At 44.7% G+C, this 18,124-nt stretch overlaps 1 protein-coding gene across 1 annotated transcript; it reads right to left on the bottom strand.

Moving 5' to 3' along the window:
- Positions 1 to 389: 389 nt before the first annotated feature.
- Positions 390 to 10,050, bottom strand: TRIM14 (tripartite motif containing 14). The gene is made up of 6 exons (XM_086866856.1): positions 9,832 to 10,050; positions 5,776 to 5,871; positions 4,670 to 4,903; positions 3,431 to 3,593; positions 2,288 to 2,380; positions 390 to 1,538 (listed from the first exon to the last, which is right to left on the bottom strand). The coding sequence occupies exons 1-6, from the start codon at positions 10,015 to 10,017 to the stop codon at positions 1,003 to 1,005; spliced, it is 1,308 nt and encodes a 435-aa protein (XP_086722982.1). The 5' UTR covers positions 10,018 to 10,050; the 3' UTR covers positions 390 to 1,002.
- Positions 10,051 to 18,124: the final 8,074 nt, after the last annotated feature.

The raw sequence follows: 18,124 nt of genomic DNA, 5'->3' as shown, positions 1-18,124 counted from the left end.
AAAGACTCCAGAAATTCCCAGGATTTTAATTAATGTATTGGTGGGGGGAGAAATATCCATATACAGAAACTTGCAAGCTGTGTCTCCTAGTTTTATGCGAATGTTCCAAATTGGACACAAGGATAACAGGCCACAAATGCACCTCTAGCCTGGTAATTTTATTGCACCTGCGAGCCTTGCATTTCATCCTCTGTTAGGAGCTCTCATCCTCTGTACACAGCTTTTTCTCATGCTTCCACTCAGGGGGAAGAACAGGGTCACCCAGAAGTCCAGAGTTTCTGTCACATACAAGACCAGCTGCTGACTATTAAATGTGGCCACAGAAGCTCTAGCTTCAGAAGAGATCTTTCCAAGAGTCTTTGATCTTTCCAAGATGACACTGAAATATGAGCTAATGCACTTAATGCATTTATTATCCAAATTTGGCCTTGGTCAATGATAACAATATGCAGTATATAATCTCAAAGCTTGAACCAAACTAAACCTCTTGCCATACACAACTGCAGTCTCTCCAGGCCAATGAGGAGAATAAGTTCATTTAAAAAAATTTCAAAAAGTCAATATCCAGGTTCCAGACTAAGTTGTAATATGTTTCTTTCAATCTGACTTCTTCCATTTTGCAAGTCAAAAAATACTACGTACAGCACTTCAGGTGGTACAGCAACACCATTTATAAGGCAAATCATCTTCCCCCATTGAAAAATACATACACATTAAAAAATACAGTTGTTTTTCTTGAACTTACTGTTACAAGTTGGAAAAAGTACAGTAATAGTACATACAGTACTTCAAGTGGCACATCATTTATAAAAGTCAGATCACCTTCCCTCATTGGAAAAAAAGAACCCCATTAAAAATCACAGATGGTTTTCCTGAACTTACGTTATCTTCTTAAAGCATCAAAATTACAACTTTGATACAACAGAGAAAAATTCATGTAGATAATTGCTGAAGTGGCACTAACAGAAAAAGCATGAAATAGACTTTATTTCACTTTGTTTCTTACGTTAGTTTGCATGTTCTAATGGACCCTTCCCAGAGTCTCAGGGCTGGATAAACTGGTTCTGAGAACTTGCAGTGGAAGGTGTGCAAATGAGCCATGCCATCACTAACATTGTAGAATGAAAGAATTCCTGCTTCATAATTTAGAAAAATGCCAATGCGATCAGGATCATCTTGTATCAGGATGGGGATTCTCTCTCCCTTGTGAAATGCCCAGTACTCAACATCAAACTTCTTAAGGCACCAAGATGCTCTATTCCAGCCCAGTCGACAGGCTTCAGAGTCTCCTTTCCTGCCAATGGTAGGGTAGGCTGCGCCAATCCACCATCCTGCTCCAGCATGAAGCAGGTCAACTTCCCAGTAATGGCTCCCAGAAAGGAATGCGTCTCTGCTTAGCACTTGCCATAATTTATCAAATCTCTGGGGACTACAGGGGTAAAATATTCTCCTCCAGCTACAGCTTACTTCAAGACGGTCATCAGACAATTTCAGTCTTGGGTGAATGCTGTCATATTCCCAGGTTGGTGATCTTGCATCTGCAGTTAAAGCCATAAACATACTTGCTACATTGCTCATGATCCTTGGAAGAAGTCCAAGTTACAAAATGCTTGCAAAGGAGCCCACAGTTGGCAGTGTCTTGGGACAGCCAGAAAGCCTGCAGTCCCAGGAACACAGGCTGGGGGAAAGGCATGCCAAGGGTATCACAACAGGGTGCTACCATTGCTGCCTCCACACCTTTGTGATGGGGACCTCAGCCACAGCACAAAAGGTTGCTTTATGCTTAAGGTTAGGGCTCAGCCAGAAAGCCCACAGGTCTGGGACACTGGGTCTGCAAAAGGAATTCCAGTCTGAGCAAGGCAGGGCCCCAGCATTGCTGACTGTACTTAGGTAGGGATGGGGTCCGGCTAGCCACAGAGCCTACAGCTCCAGGAACACTGGGGCTGGAAAATGTATGCCAAGTGCATAAAGCAGTGAACCAACACTGCTGTCCCCACACCTTTCTAACCTAGGCCACCAATGTGATGGGCACCTGAGCACCAAGCTGCCATTTGTGTTAAGGTCAGAAATTCAGAGAGCCACAGAGCCTACAGCTCCGGAGACATTTGGACTGCAAAAAGCGTGCCAAGGGAATCACAGCAGGGCACCAGCACTGATGCCTCCACACATCCCTAATCAACGCTCTTAGACACATGGTCCTGTGCAGGCCCAGGAGTTGGACCCTAGTGATTTTTGTGGGTCCATTTCAGCTCAGGAGATTCTAGGACTCCAGTATAATCATACTTACGTTTTAAGAAAAGCAACCGATCGACAGGAGTCATGGTTTTCAGCACTGTCCCAGGCTCCTTCATTGCAGTGGGATTAAGGCTACTGAAAACGTCTGGGCAAAGATGAAAAGGATCAGTCAGGGAATCTGCCTGGTTTTCAACTATCATTTTCCTACTTCATGGACAAACTGTGTTACTTTTCCTTTTACTCACTCTGTATGCTTTCAGCGTTACGCCCTTTGGATAGCATGGAGATGCTGGTCTAGTGTTACCAAAGAAATACATAATTGAACACAACACCAAGTAATCACCTGATTTCTTAAAAAGTAGCCCTTATCAGATGAAAATAATCAGGCAGCTGAAAGCAGCTGCTGGTGCTTGCTGCAGGGCACCTCCACTATGCTTCCCAGCAGTCCTACACACATCCTGCAGCAGCCTTTCAGATCAGGTCTGGCTATTTGTCCCAGCAACCTGTACTGTCTTTTCAGTGGCAATTTCCCAGTAAGGGATTAAAAGGCAGCTGGGTGAAATGTGATGGCCAGTGTTGCCTGCTCACTCAAAGACCAGCAGGATTTTCCCATGGTTATTTAGCTTTGTGGCTCTGTGTCCCATCAAGAAAAACTTACTTAATCATGCCAAAGGTCATTTAAGGATAAAACAACAACTCAAAGACAATGGGATTTCTAAATAGAACATGTTAGCTCAGCTTTACAGTACCAAAAATAATCTGGGTTTTTTGGTTTTTTTTTTTCCAGACTGAGGTAGATCACCAAGGGCATCATTAGAAAAAGCTTTCAAATTTTAAAGGTAGCCCAATGCCAGAGCACTTATACCAAATTGTAAGTAACTGAGAGAACAGATACATTCTGTATGTGTGATGGACTACATTAAATTTCATTGAAATACCTGAGAGAACTGGGAGGGGAGGAAAGGGGAAAGCAGCAGGCAAACCAAAGATCATTTTCAGAGTTGGGAGAGAAACATTCCTAAATTACCACTGCTATAGCAGCATTACAGCCATGCTGTCCGAAAACAGTATCCATGCCTGAAACACTGTTGTTTCTCCAGATGATTTGGTTAAAAGTCCTGTTCTTACTTTAGAAGTACATTTTATTTGTAAAGAGAACAGAAGAAAGCAAAATTCAGAGCACTCTCCCAGGTACCTTCTTTAAGCCGGGCTTCCAATGGTTTTTGTAGAATGGACTGAAGAACTCTGATGAAGTGTTTATAATGATTAAGTAAGTGCTCAAACGAGAGAGGTACTGGATTCCACTCTTCTAACAGGTGCCTGGATGCCTTCATTTCCTTCTCAATTTCTGTGTACTTCTGAGGGCAGAAAGCCAAACGCTACAATTAGCAGAGACTGACATGGAAGGACTCTTCCCTCCCACAAGAGGACCACAGAGCAAGGACAGCTCCATCACCAGGTAAACCTATGGGCCATAACAGGCAAGCTTTGCTAAGCTCAGCCTGCCTTTTAGCTCATTAGCCTGCCCATTACCTCCTCCTGCCAACCCTGTGGCCAACCCTGACATGGAGAATCCAACAGCCATGGCTAAAAGAGATCCCTCCCGGATGGAAATGAGTTTAGCCTGGCCAGGACCCTCCATGGGAAATCTCATCAATGACAAAATCAAACCATTAAGTTTTAAATGCAATTTTTTAGAATAAAATCCAACCTCCCCACAAAAAAATCTCCACAAAATCACAAAGAGCAGCTCCTGTGTGGAGGTGTGCTGCTAGCACACACAGCAGAATGCCAGGGCCATAACACAGCAGTGGAAACCCAAGTCTGACACATTGCAAGGATGCAAAAATACACCAGAGGCACCATCCTGTAAGAAATGGCATCTTTTGGCTTGTGTCAGGGCATAAGTACATGGCAACACACTCTTCCCAAGGAAAGTGGAGATCATTAGGAGAGAGAAACTGATGTTTATCTGTAGGCAAAAAGAAAATCATTGCCCCCTCCAGTGAAGTGATGGCTATTGCTTATGCTGATAAGGATTTCTTGAAATTAAGGAAATCACACATTTTAACTTCCCTCCTGAGGTTTCCTGAGGGCTGCCTTTTCTCAGGTCTTCATATTACATTGGACAAGGAGAGACGTGATACAGCAGATATTTTAATCTACATCAAGATTAAGACACATGTATCTGTCTCTTCCATCTATGCTTAAAATTAACATGAATTTCATACAGACCTGAAATCAATGCCATAGCAGGAACACCTAATAGCTCAAAAATCAGCAACCAAACCTATTCACCGAAACACCAACACAAAGCAAATTACAAAGCAGTAAGGAAGATGCTACTTACATACAGAAGGATCTACAGAACATATCACTAGAGAAATTTATCAAGGACTGTCAGGGTAAGAGGTAGAACACCATACAATACCACCTCCAGCAAATTAATAGGATCACTGTCCTGCTGTATTTGTTTGATTCGATGTGTGAAGGTCTCCAGGGCTGCAAGCTGTTGATCACAGGACCTCAAATGCTGATCATGTGCTCCCAGGCCTTGCTGAGTCTTTTCATCAATGAAGTTTTTTGCCAGACTCTCTTCTTCCCGAAGAAGTATCTGAACCTCAGTAATTTTTTCTGACAGCTGCCGTTTGATGATATCAGCATGTGCCTGTGGATAAGCAGAACAACATCTCTCCCTTGCTCAACAGACCATAAACACTTCAGATATTTCTCTTTCAATACTATGTTTTGGTTGAATTTTACTGATTTTCTCCATCTCTTCAGAAATGTGTCTCTACTGCTTAAGGCAAGGCAGGCATTATCTACCTGCTGATGTCTGGATGGAAAAGATGGAGGGAGGATTCCAAGATGCCTATTTATGTAGAAAAATCTGTTTTCAGCTGGAATTAACAGAGTACCAATTGCAACAAGAAGCAGACGTTGTCCTTCAGTAGCAAGACTTTGACTGCTTTTAAAGCAAGCTAGAGACAAGTAGCTGGTAGGAAGAAAAAATGGCAAAAACGAAGTGGCATCCAACCAAGTCTCTAAAGCCCCCTCAAGCTCTTACTGACATTTCTGTAACAGAACTGCTTAGAGATGCTCCTTAGAGCAGAAGCCATTTCATGCTCTATAAATGAGGTGTAGTTTAGCATACATTCCCATTCTTAGGACAGAATCAACCGAACCTTTCTTGTGTTTACTCAACTCTGAATCCAGAAAATTCAATATTGCTGTTCTGTCCAATGCAAAATATGTAAGTGAAGGTAGAATAACATAGGCAGCTGGGGCTTCCTGCTATTCCTCTGCATAAAAATTTCACCCTTGGTCTTCCAGAGATGTTCATCTGATCAAGTAATAAGGACCAGGTCTTTGGAAACTCTCCCTCTTCCCTCTGTTTGATAGTGTAATACATTGTGATGGATATACTCTTCTGAGAAGCAGTAAGTGGCTGGGTCTTTGAACAGCTACAGAGGAAACAAAATCCCTTGGAATTTTCCCTTGGTAAATGACAATCCAGTGGAGAATGAAACCACGCTTTACCTTCGCATCATTTATGGCCTGCTGTATTCTCCTTCTGTTACCAGCTTCTTGCTCTTTTCTCTCTTCTAGATTCTTCAAGCACAATGCCATGCATTCCTATACAACAATGAAACGAAAATATAACATTGTTTCCTAACAACATCTGTAAAAAACAGAAGCAACTATCCAGCTTGATTCCATGTAGCGGGGGTATGGAAATACTCCGTTTCAGAATCATAGAATATTCTGAATTGGAAGGTACAACTCTTAAATGAATGGCCTTTTATGAGGCTTATTCAGTGCATAGTGATGAACCATAGGGATTTCAGCATGTCACCTGGTGGTTATACTGGTAAGGTTTGCACAGCTGTGAAAATTAGCACCACTTTCTTAAGGCACAGGGAAACCCAAAGTGAAAAAAGCATTTTCATCTTTACATCTATGGTGCTGTGTATTTCAAGATTATGTGCTACTGCATTCAGCAGCTGAAGGGCAGCCAAGTACTTTTATTTAGAATGTAAGTGGAAGGCTCCACTTAGAATCAAAATCCAGTGAATGTTCAGGATGCTTCCCAGTGTATAAAAGACCAATCAGATACCCCACTATCACCACTGTGGTGCTGTGATCTGAATGTCTGCAGCAGCTAATATCAGATTATTAGCTGATTAATAGTAATTAATGCTCTGTCAGGATGGCTGGTAATCAATCACAGTATCTGTGACACTTGTGGTGTGCCCAGCACTGCATAATCAATACTCTGCTTATGTCTTGCCCCAGTTTCTCATCTGCAGCCCTCTGAAATTGGCTGCCCTCTGCCCAACAGATGGAACAGTCTTGGTGTGCCTGCTAGAGCATTTTTGTCATTAGTAACGTGAAGAATACAGTCAATGCTGCCCCACACTCTCAGTGCACTGGTGCTAAAACCAGTAAATACCAGATGTAGTGCCAGCTGTAGCTGCTATCACTGTCCTCTTCTGTAGCTGAGACCCAGTCAAGAACACCTGCATGCACATGTACCAGTTCACTGCAACAGCCTCAGGGCAGCACAGCATTTATACTCTGCAGCATGGACAAACAGAGCATGAAGTGTTTCTTCACAAGCAACTGTTTGTATTTCTGACGTGTCTCCTTAGAAAACACATGCACTCTGTTGTTTGAGTATGACAGTCAGAAGAAAATGAGCTCCCACCAAAAAGCCAGAGAGTCTGCATCTGGAAGGCCATTGACACAGATACATACATGCAAGCAAGTAAATGTTCTTGCACAGAGCAAGACACCCATGGTATTTATTCCAGCCACGGTTTTCCAGTCTTGTCATTGAAGAGTTCTACACCACTAGAGGATTCAGGACTTCTACCAGATATCAGCCTTCCTTAGTTTATTTTGCAGCCTAGACCTCATTTCCTTCCTCAAAGACTGACAAAGATCACAGAGAAAAACCCAATCTTCTTTTTTTGCTAGTAACACAGCTTACTTTGTGTACTCACCATGACCATATGCAAACACTTGGGCCAATCCCAAGCATTTCTGGTTAAGCATTACTTTCTTTACAGAGGCACATGAAAGACCTGCTTCCTACCAATTGAAGACTGTGCCAGCAACACGTCTTTCACCCTGAGGAGTCGACTCCAAAAAAAACCTCCCTTAGGGACTGTCTGGATGCTTTAACTCATTCAAGTGAAAACACTGTAAAAGCAAGGATTTCTGAGATGGCACTCCGAGCTCCAGTCAGGCTCACAGGACTCTTATCAAGTGCAAAGAATGCTGATCCTGTGTGCTGCATTCAGGAACACAGGGAGCATCCTTTTCAATGATTTTAAACAATCTCTGATCCAGGGATGAAGCAGCTGATGGACCTCACACAATGGTTCTCATCTCTTCTCAGCACTCACAGCTAGGATTTGCTGAAAGAGCTGTGGAAGATTTTCAGTGGAAGAAGTGCTGCCTGGCTGATGTCACACCACAAGGGCTGTACTGAATAACTGCTCACAGCAAACAAAATCACTAGTCAAAATGCCATCTCTTGGGCTAAAACTATAGACAGACTTTAGACAGTTTGTGCCTAAAATCTCTGCAGCCCTAAGCCAGTAGATGTCAGCAGATATCTCCTAGGGACAGAGGGTCACAAGTTTCTACACCGCTCACTTCCCGATTCAGCAGAGACAAGTCTCTATCAACAGCACGTACTTCCCTGTGCCCATCGGACCCCCAGGGAAGCAGCAGTCTGTAGATTTGTGCGCTTTACTTTGCCTCAGATCAGGTGCACAATACCTGCATCATCCACACGCTGCCACCCTGCAGTGGAGGGAGCGCAAACACTGCAGTGAGTTCCCACCTGCAAGAGGGATTCTTTGGAGGAGAGCACACCAGCAGTGCTCTGCATTGCTCAGACATCTTGAATGGTTTTACCTCTCTGCTGCTGCAGCTGCTGCTGCTGCTTGTGGCAGCCTAGTGCACGGCCCTCTGCCCTTGTAATTAATGCTCTCCAACATGAACTGCAATAAAATGCTCCAGGAGTTTATCATGACCTGCGCACCAGCTCACAATCTGTGTGGACTTCCAAGCAGAAAGTTCTGTAGGAACTGTTCCTTCCTGGTGTTTTCTGTAGGTAACCTCCTAGTAACACTGCTCCAAAATATCACACAAGGAGTGGGAAGGAACTGTCTGAAATTGTAGAGGGGCTAAAAAAAAAAAAAAAAAAAAAAAAAAAAAAAGAGAGAGAAGGTTGGGAAGTGGGAAAAAAGGAAAGGAAAGAGGAAAGGAGAGCTGAGAGAGGAGGAGAGGAGAGGGGAAGCTTCTGAACATCAAACCTCTGTGTTACAGTATTTTAAGTCTCCCAAGCTTAGCACCACAGCATGCAGGCCTTAGCAAGCCTCCTGGCAGGCTCTCCAAGTAAAAAAAAGCACAAGCAGGAGTATTGGCAAGCATGCAAAGCTTCCTGAGGATATTTGGTGGACAGCTATACTGGGATGAAGGAAAAAAATCTTAGGGAAGAACCTCTGGGCTGTCTGTAGCTGGGATGGAGTTAATTTTCCTCATGGCAGCTTGTGTGGTGCTGTGTTTCAGACGTGGCTATACTGTGAGTGCACATAAGACTAGGAGGGGACACAAGCAGGAGATGACCCCTGCTAATCAGAGAGGTAATCCATAGCAGCCACCATCACGTTCAGCAAACTGGAAGCAGGGTGTTGAGGTGGGTTAGCTGCCTTTTGCTCAGGAACTGTCCTGGTGAATGTCGCCTTTGCACCACTTCTGTTCCTTTTCTCTTCCTTCCACGTATCCTTCTCCTGTTAAATTTATTTTTATCTCAATCCATGAATTTTCTTGGTTTTAATGTTCCTCTTTCCCTGTCCCACTGGTCAAGGAAGGTGAATAAGCAGGCAGCTGTGTTGCACTTAGATGCCTGCTGGAGTTAACCCACAACACCCCAGAGGAGTTATCAAAGAACTGTGCATGGGCAGTCACTGTGATCCAGCCGGCCACAATGGTGGGACTGGGGGTAAACAGAAATTACCTGTCCCCTCCCCCTGAGGCATTTATGTTTCTGTCAATAAAAACAAATTCCCCAGGGTAGCCACTCTCCTCCAATTCCACATACAAAGTCTGAGGATAAAATGTGACCTAACAGCCAAAGCCACTCCCTCCTTGTCCCTTGATTTATGCACCTGTTTTGTGGACGCTTGGGTGTGACCGGTTAAGTCTTTCCTTTCCGTACAGGAACCATATCCTTGTGCAGTGCTGCCAGGCTGACCCTGTCTGTATGGGGTCTACAAAGCACTTGTCGAAGCACAGACAGTATAGAAACTTTGTTCCGCTAGTCAACGCAGCCTACAAACCTCGAACTCCGCAAGGTGTTAATAAGCAAGGCTGAAGATCGGCTTAGTACCGTGGCACTACAGTAACACTCAAAGATGCCACCACCACACCCTAGACAAAGAAAACCCAGCGGCACAAGTTGCAGAAACGACGGGAGGTCCGCCCAGGCAGGGAGTCGGGAAGGTGTTGTCTCCGCGGCCGGTCCGTGTGCGCTCCCTGCGGCACTCGCTGCCCGGGCCGGCGGGGCTGGCCGGCACTCACCTGCGAGCGGCACACGGCGTGCGGCAGGAGGCAGGCTCGGTGTCCGCGGTGCGCGCCCAGCGCCGGGCACAGGGCGCACACGCAGCTCCCGCAGTCCTCGCAGAAGAGCTCCAGCGGCCGCCCGGCATGGGCAGCACAGCACGGCCGCGGCCCCGCCGCTGCGGCCCGCCGCCCGCCCTGCGCCATGCCGGAGGCGGCCGGGACGGGGACGGGGAGGAGGAGGAGGAGGAGGAGGATGCGGGGCAGGGAGGGGCGGATGCGGGGCAGGGAGGGGCGGATGCGGGGCCGGCTGCGGAGGGTGTGTGCAGAGGCGGCGGGGCCGCAGTTGGGGCGGCGAGGGGCCGGAGCCCCGCCGTGCCGCTCGCCCTGCGCGGGGGCGGGCGAGGAGCGGCGCCGGTCGCTCGCCGCCGGAGCGACCCTCGGGCAGCGGGGCTCTCGGGCAGGCAGTGCCGGCAGCAGCTGCGTGAGCCCCGGAGCGGGAGAGCCGCTGCCCTGGGAGCTGCTGCCTCCCTCCGGGGCCCCGGTGGGAAAACCGATTTAATTCGTGGAATTTCAGCAACGTCGGCGTGGGGTGGGCTTCAGGGTCATGGGCTGAGCAAAACACTTACCTGATACAAAAATATGGGGGCAAATGGTATTCGGCGTATGTTTGCCACTTTCTGTTTTTCAGTTCGAATTTTGTGCCCTGAAAGGTCTCATTTGTGGAAATCAAAGTAGAGTGCTCGCGCTCTTCCAGAGTTTGCACACTTGCTTCCATTGGCCATAAGGCTTACCTGCATTCAACCAAATTCACACTAGTTTCTCATATTCTTTATTTTTCTTCTGAATAAAAGGAATACAGAGTATTCACACACACTCATGCACACACACACACACACACACACACACACAAGATGTGAAAAATTAGGAAGATACATAAAAACCAAGATTTTTGGTGGAACATGTGAGAGTCAGAATATGTAACAGTACATGGGAATGTGGAGCACAGAGGAACAAGGGCAGTCCTGCTGAAATCAGGCAGAACTTCATGCCTGCAAAGGAGCTGCTGACATAACCAACGATTTAGAAAGCGCCTTGTACGTACAAAAGTCAGGTTTTTTCTTGGAAAGTGTTTCATACAGACCCAGGCTACAGCCATGGGATCTTAGGGATCATTGTAGATATCTGTAGTTTGTTTGCTCTTGTTCTATACACGCAAAGAGAAGTGCTAATGCCTGCATTAATGAAATTAGGGTTTCACGCCCTCTTCAGGACTGTGTTCTGGTGCTTGACCATCTTCAGAAAGAAAACTTTTCCTACAGTCAATCGACATTTTTCTCATTACAGCTGGAACCATGGTGTTTCACTGTACCTTTCCAAGGGGAGTTTCAACCTCGTCTTCTCAGCCTATGCCCATACAGGAGCTGTACACAGCACTGAGTTCTCTGACAGAAGCTGAACAATTCTAGTTCTTGTGTGTTTTGAAATGCTAAGCTTCATCTCCACTGCTGTCTTTGCGACTTCTGCAGGAGGGTTTGCCTAGTGGAATCCATGTGTGTCATGTCCAGAGGAACGTGTGTGTCAAGTAATCATTCCCGTCTGACCATTTAGGAGCACTCTGGCAGTCACACCACCAGAGGCTGTAACTGAGACTGTAACTGCTGGGACTGAGGCCCCTTCACAGGGGTTCTCAGTGAGCCAGAGGGTCCCTGCCTGACTCCCTACACTCCCTGCACTCACAGTCAGATAAGGCTTCCTTAACAGCTCAACCCCAGGTTTCCAGCAGCAGAATCTCAGAGCTCTAGATCCCTAAAGGGATTTATTTATGGGTCAGTAACAGAGTAACAGCTCTAGCTGGTGACCCCAGGAGGAGCCCAGAACAAAGGATTTCCTGGACTTTTATACCTTCATAATCCGTGTCATGGAAAGTCTGGGGTCTTCCTGCTGAGTCTTTGGCTCCTGCAGTGCTTCAATGTCCAGTCCCTGACGGTGCCACAGGTCCCTGTGCCCCTTCCTGTGCCAATGGTTACCAGCTCATGGCCTCTTGCCTTGGGCTCCCAGCCAGAGCTCAGCCTGCAGCTCTCACTGCAATTGCACCCCGAGCTACCTGCACTGAAAGTTTGTCCCTGTTTTTGGATTGAGCATACCTGCCAATACATTAAAAGGGAGAAAAAAAGCTTTCACAGTATTTTACAGTCCTTACTTATAACATTATTACAAGTAACAGAATTAAGGCTAACATTGTTGTCATAGGTCAGAAATTATTATCAAGACAAGGTCATGAAAGGTTCTTGGAACTCTTTTATTGTCCAAGTGGTTTATCATTTACAACTTGTTGGATATGAGACTGGTGTATCCTGCTTTCCTAACACAAAATTTTAACAGCAAGATGAGAACACAGTAGGCCAGCATATGGTCCCTCCCATTTAGGTACTAATTTAACTTTTTTGTGAGAATATCTTGATTAACACTACATCTGCAGGCTGTGTATCATTTACTTCTATTTCAAGTGGGCTAGGCTGATATTATTGTGCATAATTTCTCCATTCCTTAAAGCCTTCTATATTTTATATGAAAATACTGGATCAAGTGTTCTTTTCCATCCAAAAGGCTGGTCTTAACTTTATAATTTTATAATTTTATAATTTCCTGATACAGCTGAGTGTCTTCCAAAGAGGCTTTCTGCCAGTGCTACAGGTTGTGATGGAACATTCCAAACATTCCACAGCGCCAAATTTAAGGTTTGTGGCCATTTCAGGTAAGGGCATGTGCGTATTTTTATGTTCTGTTCATCCTCTTTACTTGTCCTGAAGATTGTGGGTGATACAGTTATACCTATCTATATATGTATATATAGATAGATACATATATAATATATATATGCTCCATTCTCAAAGACTTACACAACTGTTTGTTTATATTAGCTGTAAGATGAGCGCCCCTTTCTGGTTCGATTGGCTCTGTAGAACCCTGTGTCTAGGGATAAATTTTTTAAGCCAAGGCCTTTTTTGCTCCCCTTGTGCCAGCCCTTTTTGTTGAAAAGGCTTCTTCCCAGCCTGACAGCTGATCTGCTACCACTAGCAAATGCTTACATGCAGCCGTGGGTGTCCACAGAGTCTATTTGGAGTCACTGAAAAGGGAAGTAGGCTCATGAAAGGGGAAGTAGGTTCATAGTTACTCGTCCTAACTCTGAGCTTGGTCTGGTACTTGAGAACTTCTGGTAGGCTGGGAAGCTGTTTTTAATTCTTTTTCCAGTGGCAAAAGATTTCTGGAGCTGCCCATTTTTTATTCTTTTTTACTTGGCTAGTTGTTGCCTCTGCCTCTTCACTGACTTTATTGTGAAACCATCTAACCACACAGATTAAATATCTCTTTGACAGAATTGGCTTCCCCTTGGTAGACCATCATGGTAGACCATGTTCCATCATAATCTTTTGTCACCTCCCACTTTTTTCCATTCTTTCTTTTCTTTTGTTGAGTAGTCCTTCTCACACGTGGCCTTAAGGTCACCCAAAACTGGCCATTCACTCTGGCCATCCAGAGCCACAACAGCACATTCTCCATCACCAGGTAGAGGCTTTAGGCTCACTGGACTCAAGGCACTGCATCTTTTTTATCTGCCATTGTGAGGATCAGTTCATATGTATGTGCCCATTGTGGTGTTAGAGCTTGGACTGCAGACTGTCAACAGAATCTCTGTATCATATATAGTGGGATATAAACTGTTCCAGGGTGTCTCAGGATAGGGGGGGACAACTAATTTCTAATATTTTTGCTGTTGTTGCCACTGACTTAGGCTAGTGCTCCTGCTGCAAGTGAAGCTAATTTAACAGAGTAATAAGCAAATGGTCTCTGATGGGGTCCTGAATTGTGCTTTACCACTCCACTGGCTATTCCTTTACATTCATATACATACAGAATGAAAGTTTTTGTATAACCTAAGAGCCCAAGACCAGGAACAGACAGCAGAGCTCCTTTTATAGCATTGTAAGCTTACTCCTTCTCCAGGTCCTATGCAATGGACTTCATCTCTTTGTGCTTGGTTGCCTCAGACAGAGGCTTAACCAATTTCTCTAACACAAGAATTTATGGCAAACAAAATCCCACAGCTCTGAGCAAACCTGGTACATGCTTTTCATGACTGGATGTGGGAGCCTAATTATGGCCTCTGTTCTCTCTGGGTCTGTCACTCGTCATGCCTTCCCAAAATAAGGCCTAAATATTTAATTTCTTCTCTGGCACACCTGTCACACATTTGGATGGAGATACAGCAATACAGGCTGTTCCCTATTTTGGAAATAAATAAATATATATGTCTAATATATAAACACTCCTGTCACAATTAGCCAGTGACAAATCAGTTATATATTGTACAAGAACCAATATGCCCAGTAATTTTATACCTTAATTGCAGTGCATTAAGTGCTAATTTCTCTGCAGATTCAATGGGTCTAATCTTCTATATCCTGAAGACCATAAAAAAACTTTCAAGCATTTTCTTGTTTACAGGTCATTTTTAAAAATATACAGAGAATTATCATGATTCAAGCAAGTACTAGTCCAGAGGAAATCTCAAATATGTACAAAAAATAAAGCAGTGTTTTCAGCTGACATAAACCTTCTAGAGAACCTCCTCTTGGTATTTCAGGTTTACACCACAGGAATCAATTCAAATAGTTACAAGAGCACACAGTTTGAAGATGAACATTCCTCTACATGCAGATCTCCCTGAATCCCCCCCTGTTTTTAAAGAGACACTATGTGCACATAATAGCAACACAGGGTAAACTATTTTATATGGTGTTTTGTGCACTCTCCAGAGACACGTTTTGTCTATGCAGGAATTGCCTCAAAAAAGAACTGTCAGGAGAGGGGTGGATCACCTTGGAGATCTGCTGTGGATATGGATACAGCCCAGCACAGACTGACACTCCCAGAATGGCCATGGGCAGTGAGAGCTCACCAAGCGCTGTCAGAGCTCTCCTCAGAAATCCTGATGGGCTATGCCACTGCACTGGGTGCCCCACAACACCCATCTCCACCAGTCTGGATGCAGGGGTCTGAACGCAACACCTGAGTGACTGGTGGAGGGCAGAGCAGTCATTGCTCATTCATTTGGAATGGCACTTGCCTGTTGCTCAGGAGGGACTCAGATCTCTGGTTACAAGGAATTTAATCCTGGTGTAACAACAGAATAAGAGCGTGAGCTGGTGCCTTGAGGAGAAACCCTGGACAAAGGGTTACCTGGGCTTTTTTACCCTCACAGTTTGTATGCCAGAAAGTCTCTTTTTACTGTGTCCTCAGCTCCTGCTGTGTCTCAGTGTCCAGTTCCCTGGCTGGTGCCGCAGGTCCCTGTCCCCTTCCTGTGCCAAGTTCATGATCTCCTGCCTTGGGCTCCCAGCCAGAGCTCAGCCTGCAGCTCTCATTGCAGCTGCACCCCGAGCTACCTGCACTGAATGCATTCCTCAGCACATGGCTGGGCTTCACCACCACCACAAAGCCACACAATGCTGATAGAAGATACCCAGCTCAGGACTCTGCTTCCTTTACTGGCAAAGTTAATCCTCAGCCTGTAGGTGTTCAGCCTTAATTGTTGCAGAGTCACTTCATGGGATGGATAGGCCCAGACACCTGCCTTGATCTTTGTGAAGTTCATGCTGGTGCATGAACTGGTGAAGACCCAAGTTCATGCTGGTGCATTTCTGCAACACCACACAGTCCCTCAGAAGACTGACTCTGCCTGCCACTTAATCTTTCCTCATCCTGTGCTTCATACTTCCCTTGTTTGTAATGACAGCAAACTCTGAGGGCATATTCCATCCTGTTGCCATGGTTGCTGATAAGAACATAAAGGCACATTGGGCTCATCTTCTATCCCAGAAGAATGGCACAGCTGCCAGTTCAGGACAGACATTGTCTGTCCAAACAATGTCATGAGTTTGTCTGTAAGGACAAATTTGCACATTATTAATACCTAGGACATTTCCCATTACAAATTATCTTGTTGAGCTGGATTTTCTGTGCTTTCTAGTCTTTTAAGTAGTTTACTGTGGAGAAGAGAGTTGTGATACAACTAAATAACGCATGTGTGAACACTGCTGGGTAACCAGGTGCTGCTCTAATGCACCAAAATAAGATGTAATTTCTCCCAGTACTTTACTGTGTAACACTGGGGGAAGTGCTGCTGCACTGTGGTTGTGAGAGGTCTGAAGATTCTCTTTGCATCTGGCTTCCACATTCATCTCTTTGGTGAGAACACCTTTAGTTTTTCAAAACAGGTTTTAAATGTCTCAAAGTGTGCCTCATGCTGTTTTTGCCAGGAAGAATCATCCTGCAGCACAGGCAGTGGAGAGAAGAGGTGAATCAAAAGAAAACAGGAAGTAATAATATTTTCCTCATTCAGCACAGTCTCAGTGTGACAGCCAGCTGAGGAAGATACGTGGGTGGAGTGCATTAGTAGGGTCAGAATGGGTGTGAGTCTTCATCTGTGAGTTTTGAAGTGAAATGAACTTTCCTTCCCCTGGCTTGGATCCAATATAAGCCTTCTGCAAAATAGGGATGTATTTCTGCAAAAGTTCTGTGTCAAGCTGGCAGCATGCAATACACAGAGACCAGGCTTTTGTTTAGGTGTAGCCTCCTCTACTTCTTTGTACAGAAAACTTCTAATACAAGCTCTGACTTCATCTTCATACCTGTGTGTAGGGATAAAGGAGGGAAGTCTGTCTTAGTGTACAATTTACAGGTCTTGGTGCAGATCTGGACGTCTTTGCAGCCATCCACAAAAGCCCAACCAACCACCCAACTCAAAACCAAGTGGAATCACCACTTTGGCAAGGACACTGAGGACTGTATTTTGAAAGGCACTGATACACCACCTGTATGCACTGAACAGCCTTGGGTCACTGCCACACAAGGGCTGAATGTTAAATAAGGCTGAACTGAAGAATCCTGTATCACAGTGGGCTGTTTTCAATAGAAGTCACTTTTCCCACTGGCTTAAGAAGAGTAGCTATTTTTACTGCAGAAATCAGAGTTTACTTGGTTTGGTTTGCCTCAGAGCTACCCATTTCCACAGGGACCACACAGGGGAGATCTATTTTATTCTGAGTCAAGAGAACCTCCTGGAAACATATGCACACATGAGTTTATTTTAAGTATTTTAATTGTACAGTTAGAAAAATGCCTTAGCAGTGCTATGTGAGTTCAGTTTTCATGTTCAAATCCCTTTTTTTCCTGAAAAACAAAAAACTCCTAATTTGAAACTCCTGATTTTACTGGCACTGTATGGTCTTTCTCTTTTGACATTTTCATTAAGAAACTAAATGAAAGTAGGAATTCTTTTATGGCTTAGTTGCCCACTATTTAATTTTAAAAGACAGAAGATCATTTTAGGCTACAAAAAAAAAAATCTGTGTAGATATTTCTTTCTAATTTTTAGCAGAATATATTTTCAAACACATGCTTTTCAAAATATACTTTCTGCAGTTATGTGGAAAGATTGTGTGCATTAAAGAAGTGTCAGAATCGCCTCAAACTGACAGGAAAATTTTGTCTTTCCTTGTAGTATTGCTGAGTTGGCTGTCTACTGGCAAACCCTTTCAACACACACATTTGAAAGCACTGAAAAGTATCCCAGGTAAATACGGGTAAAGAAAAACTAAGTGCATTTTTTTATGCCTCAGGTTTTAATAGTGACAACAAACCTTGTGTTGCCTGGTCCTCAGAGTTGGGAGGACCATGCCAGTGGGAAGTGACTTTCCTTTTTTTAGATCCTGAGATTGTCAGGGACCAGTTGTATTACTTGACTGTTCATAGGTCTTGTGTGGCCAGATGGGTTTCATCCCAGAAGGATGAAGGAGGTGGTGGATGTTCCAGCAGGACCCCTCTCATCACTTGCTAAGTTCTTGGGGGTCTGGAGAGGTGAGTGGCAGCTAGTCAGTGCTATCCCAGTTCACCAGGACACGAGGGATGACTTAGGGAACTACAGACCTCTTAATCTAACTTCAGAACCTGAAAAAATTTTGGGGAAGATCCTACTGGGTGCTGTTGGAAGGTATTTAAAGGGTAATGCAGTCATCAGGCACGGCCAGAATAGATTCACAAAGGGAGAGTCCTGTTTAATTAATGTGCTATCCTTCTATCATGATGTCACCAAACTAGGGGATGAAGGGAAGGCAATGGATGCAGTTTTTCTGGATTTTAGTGAGGCTCACTGTCCCTCATGCGCCCTTCTGAAGAAGTTTTCTGGCTGTGAAATGATCAGATAGGTGGTGTCCCTCAGGGGTCAGTGCTGGGAGAAGTGCTGTCCAACTCC

This window comes from Cyanistes caeruleus, chromosome Z (assembly GCF_971803275.1).
Source record: "Cyanistes caeruleus chromosome Z, bCyaCae1.hap1.1, whole genome shotgun sequence".
In the NCBI taxonomy this organism is placed as follows: domain Eukaryota; kingdom Metazoa; phylum Chordata; class Aves; order Passeriformes; family Paridae; genus Cyanistes; species Cyanistes caeruleus.
The sequence above is the reverse complement of the archived record's forward strand: the minus strand, read 5'-3'. Positions and strand labels throughout refer to the sequence as shown.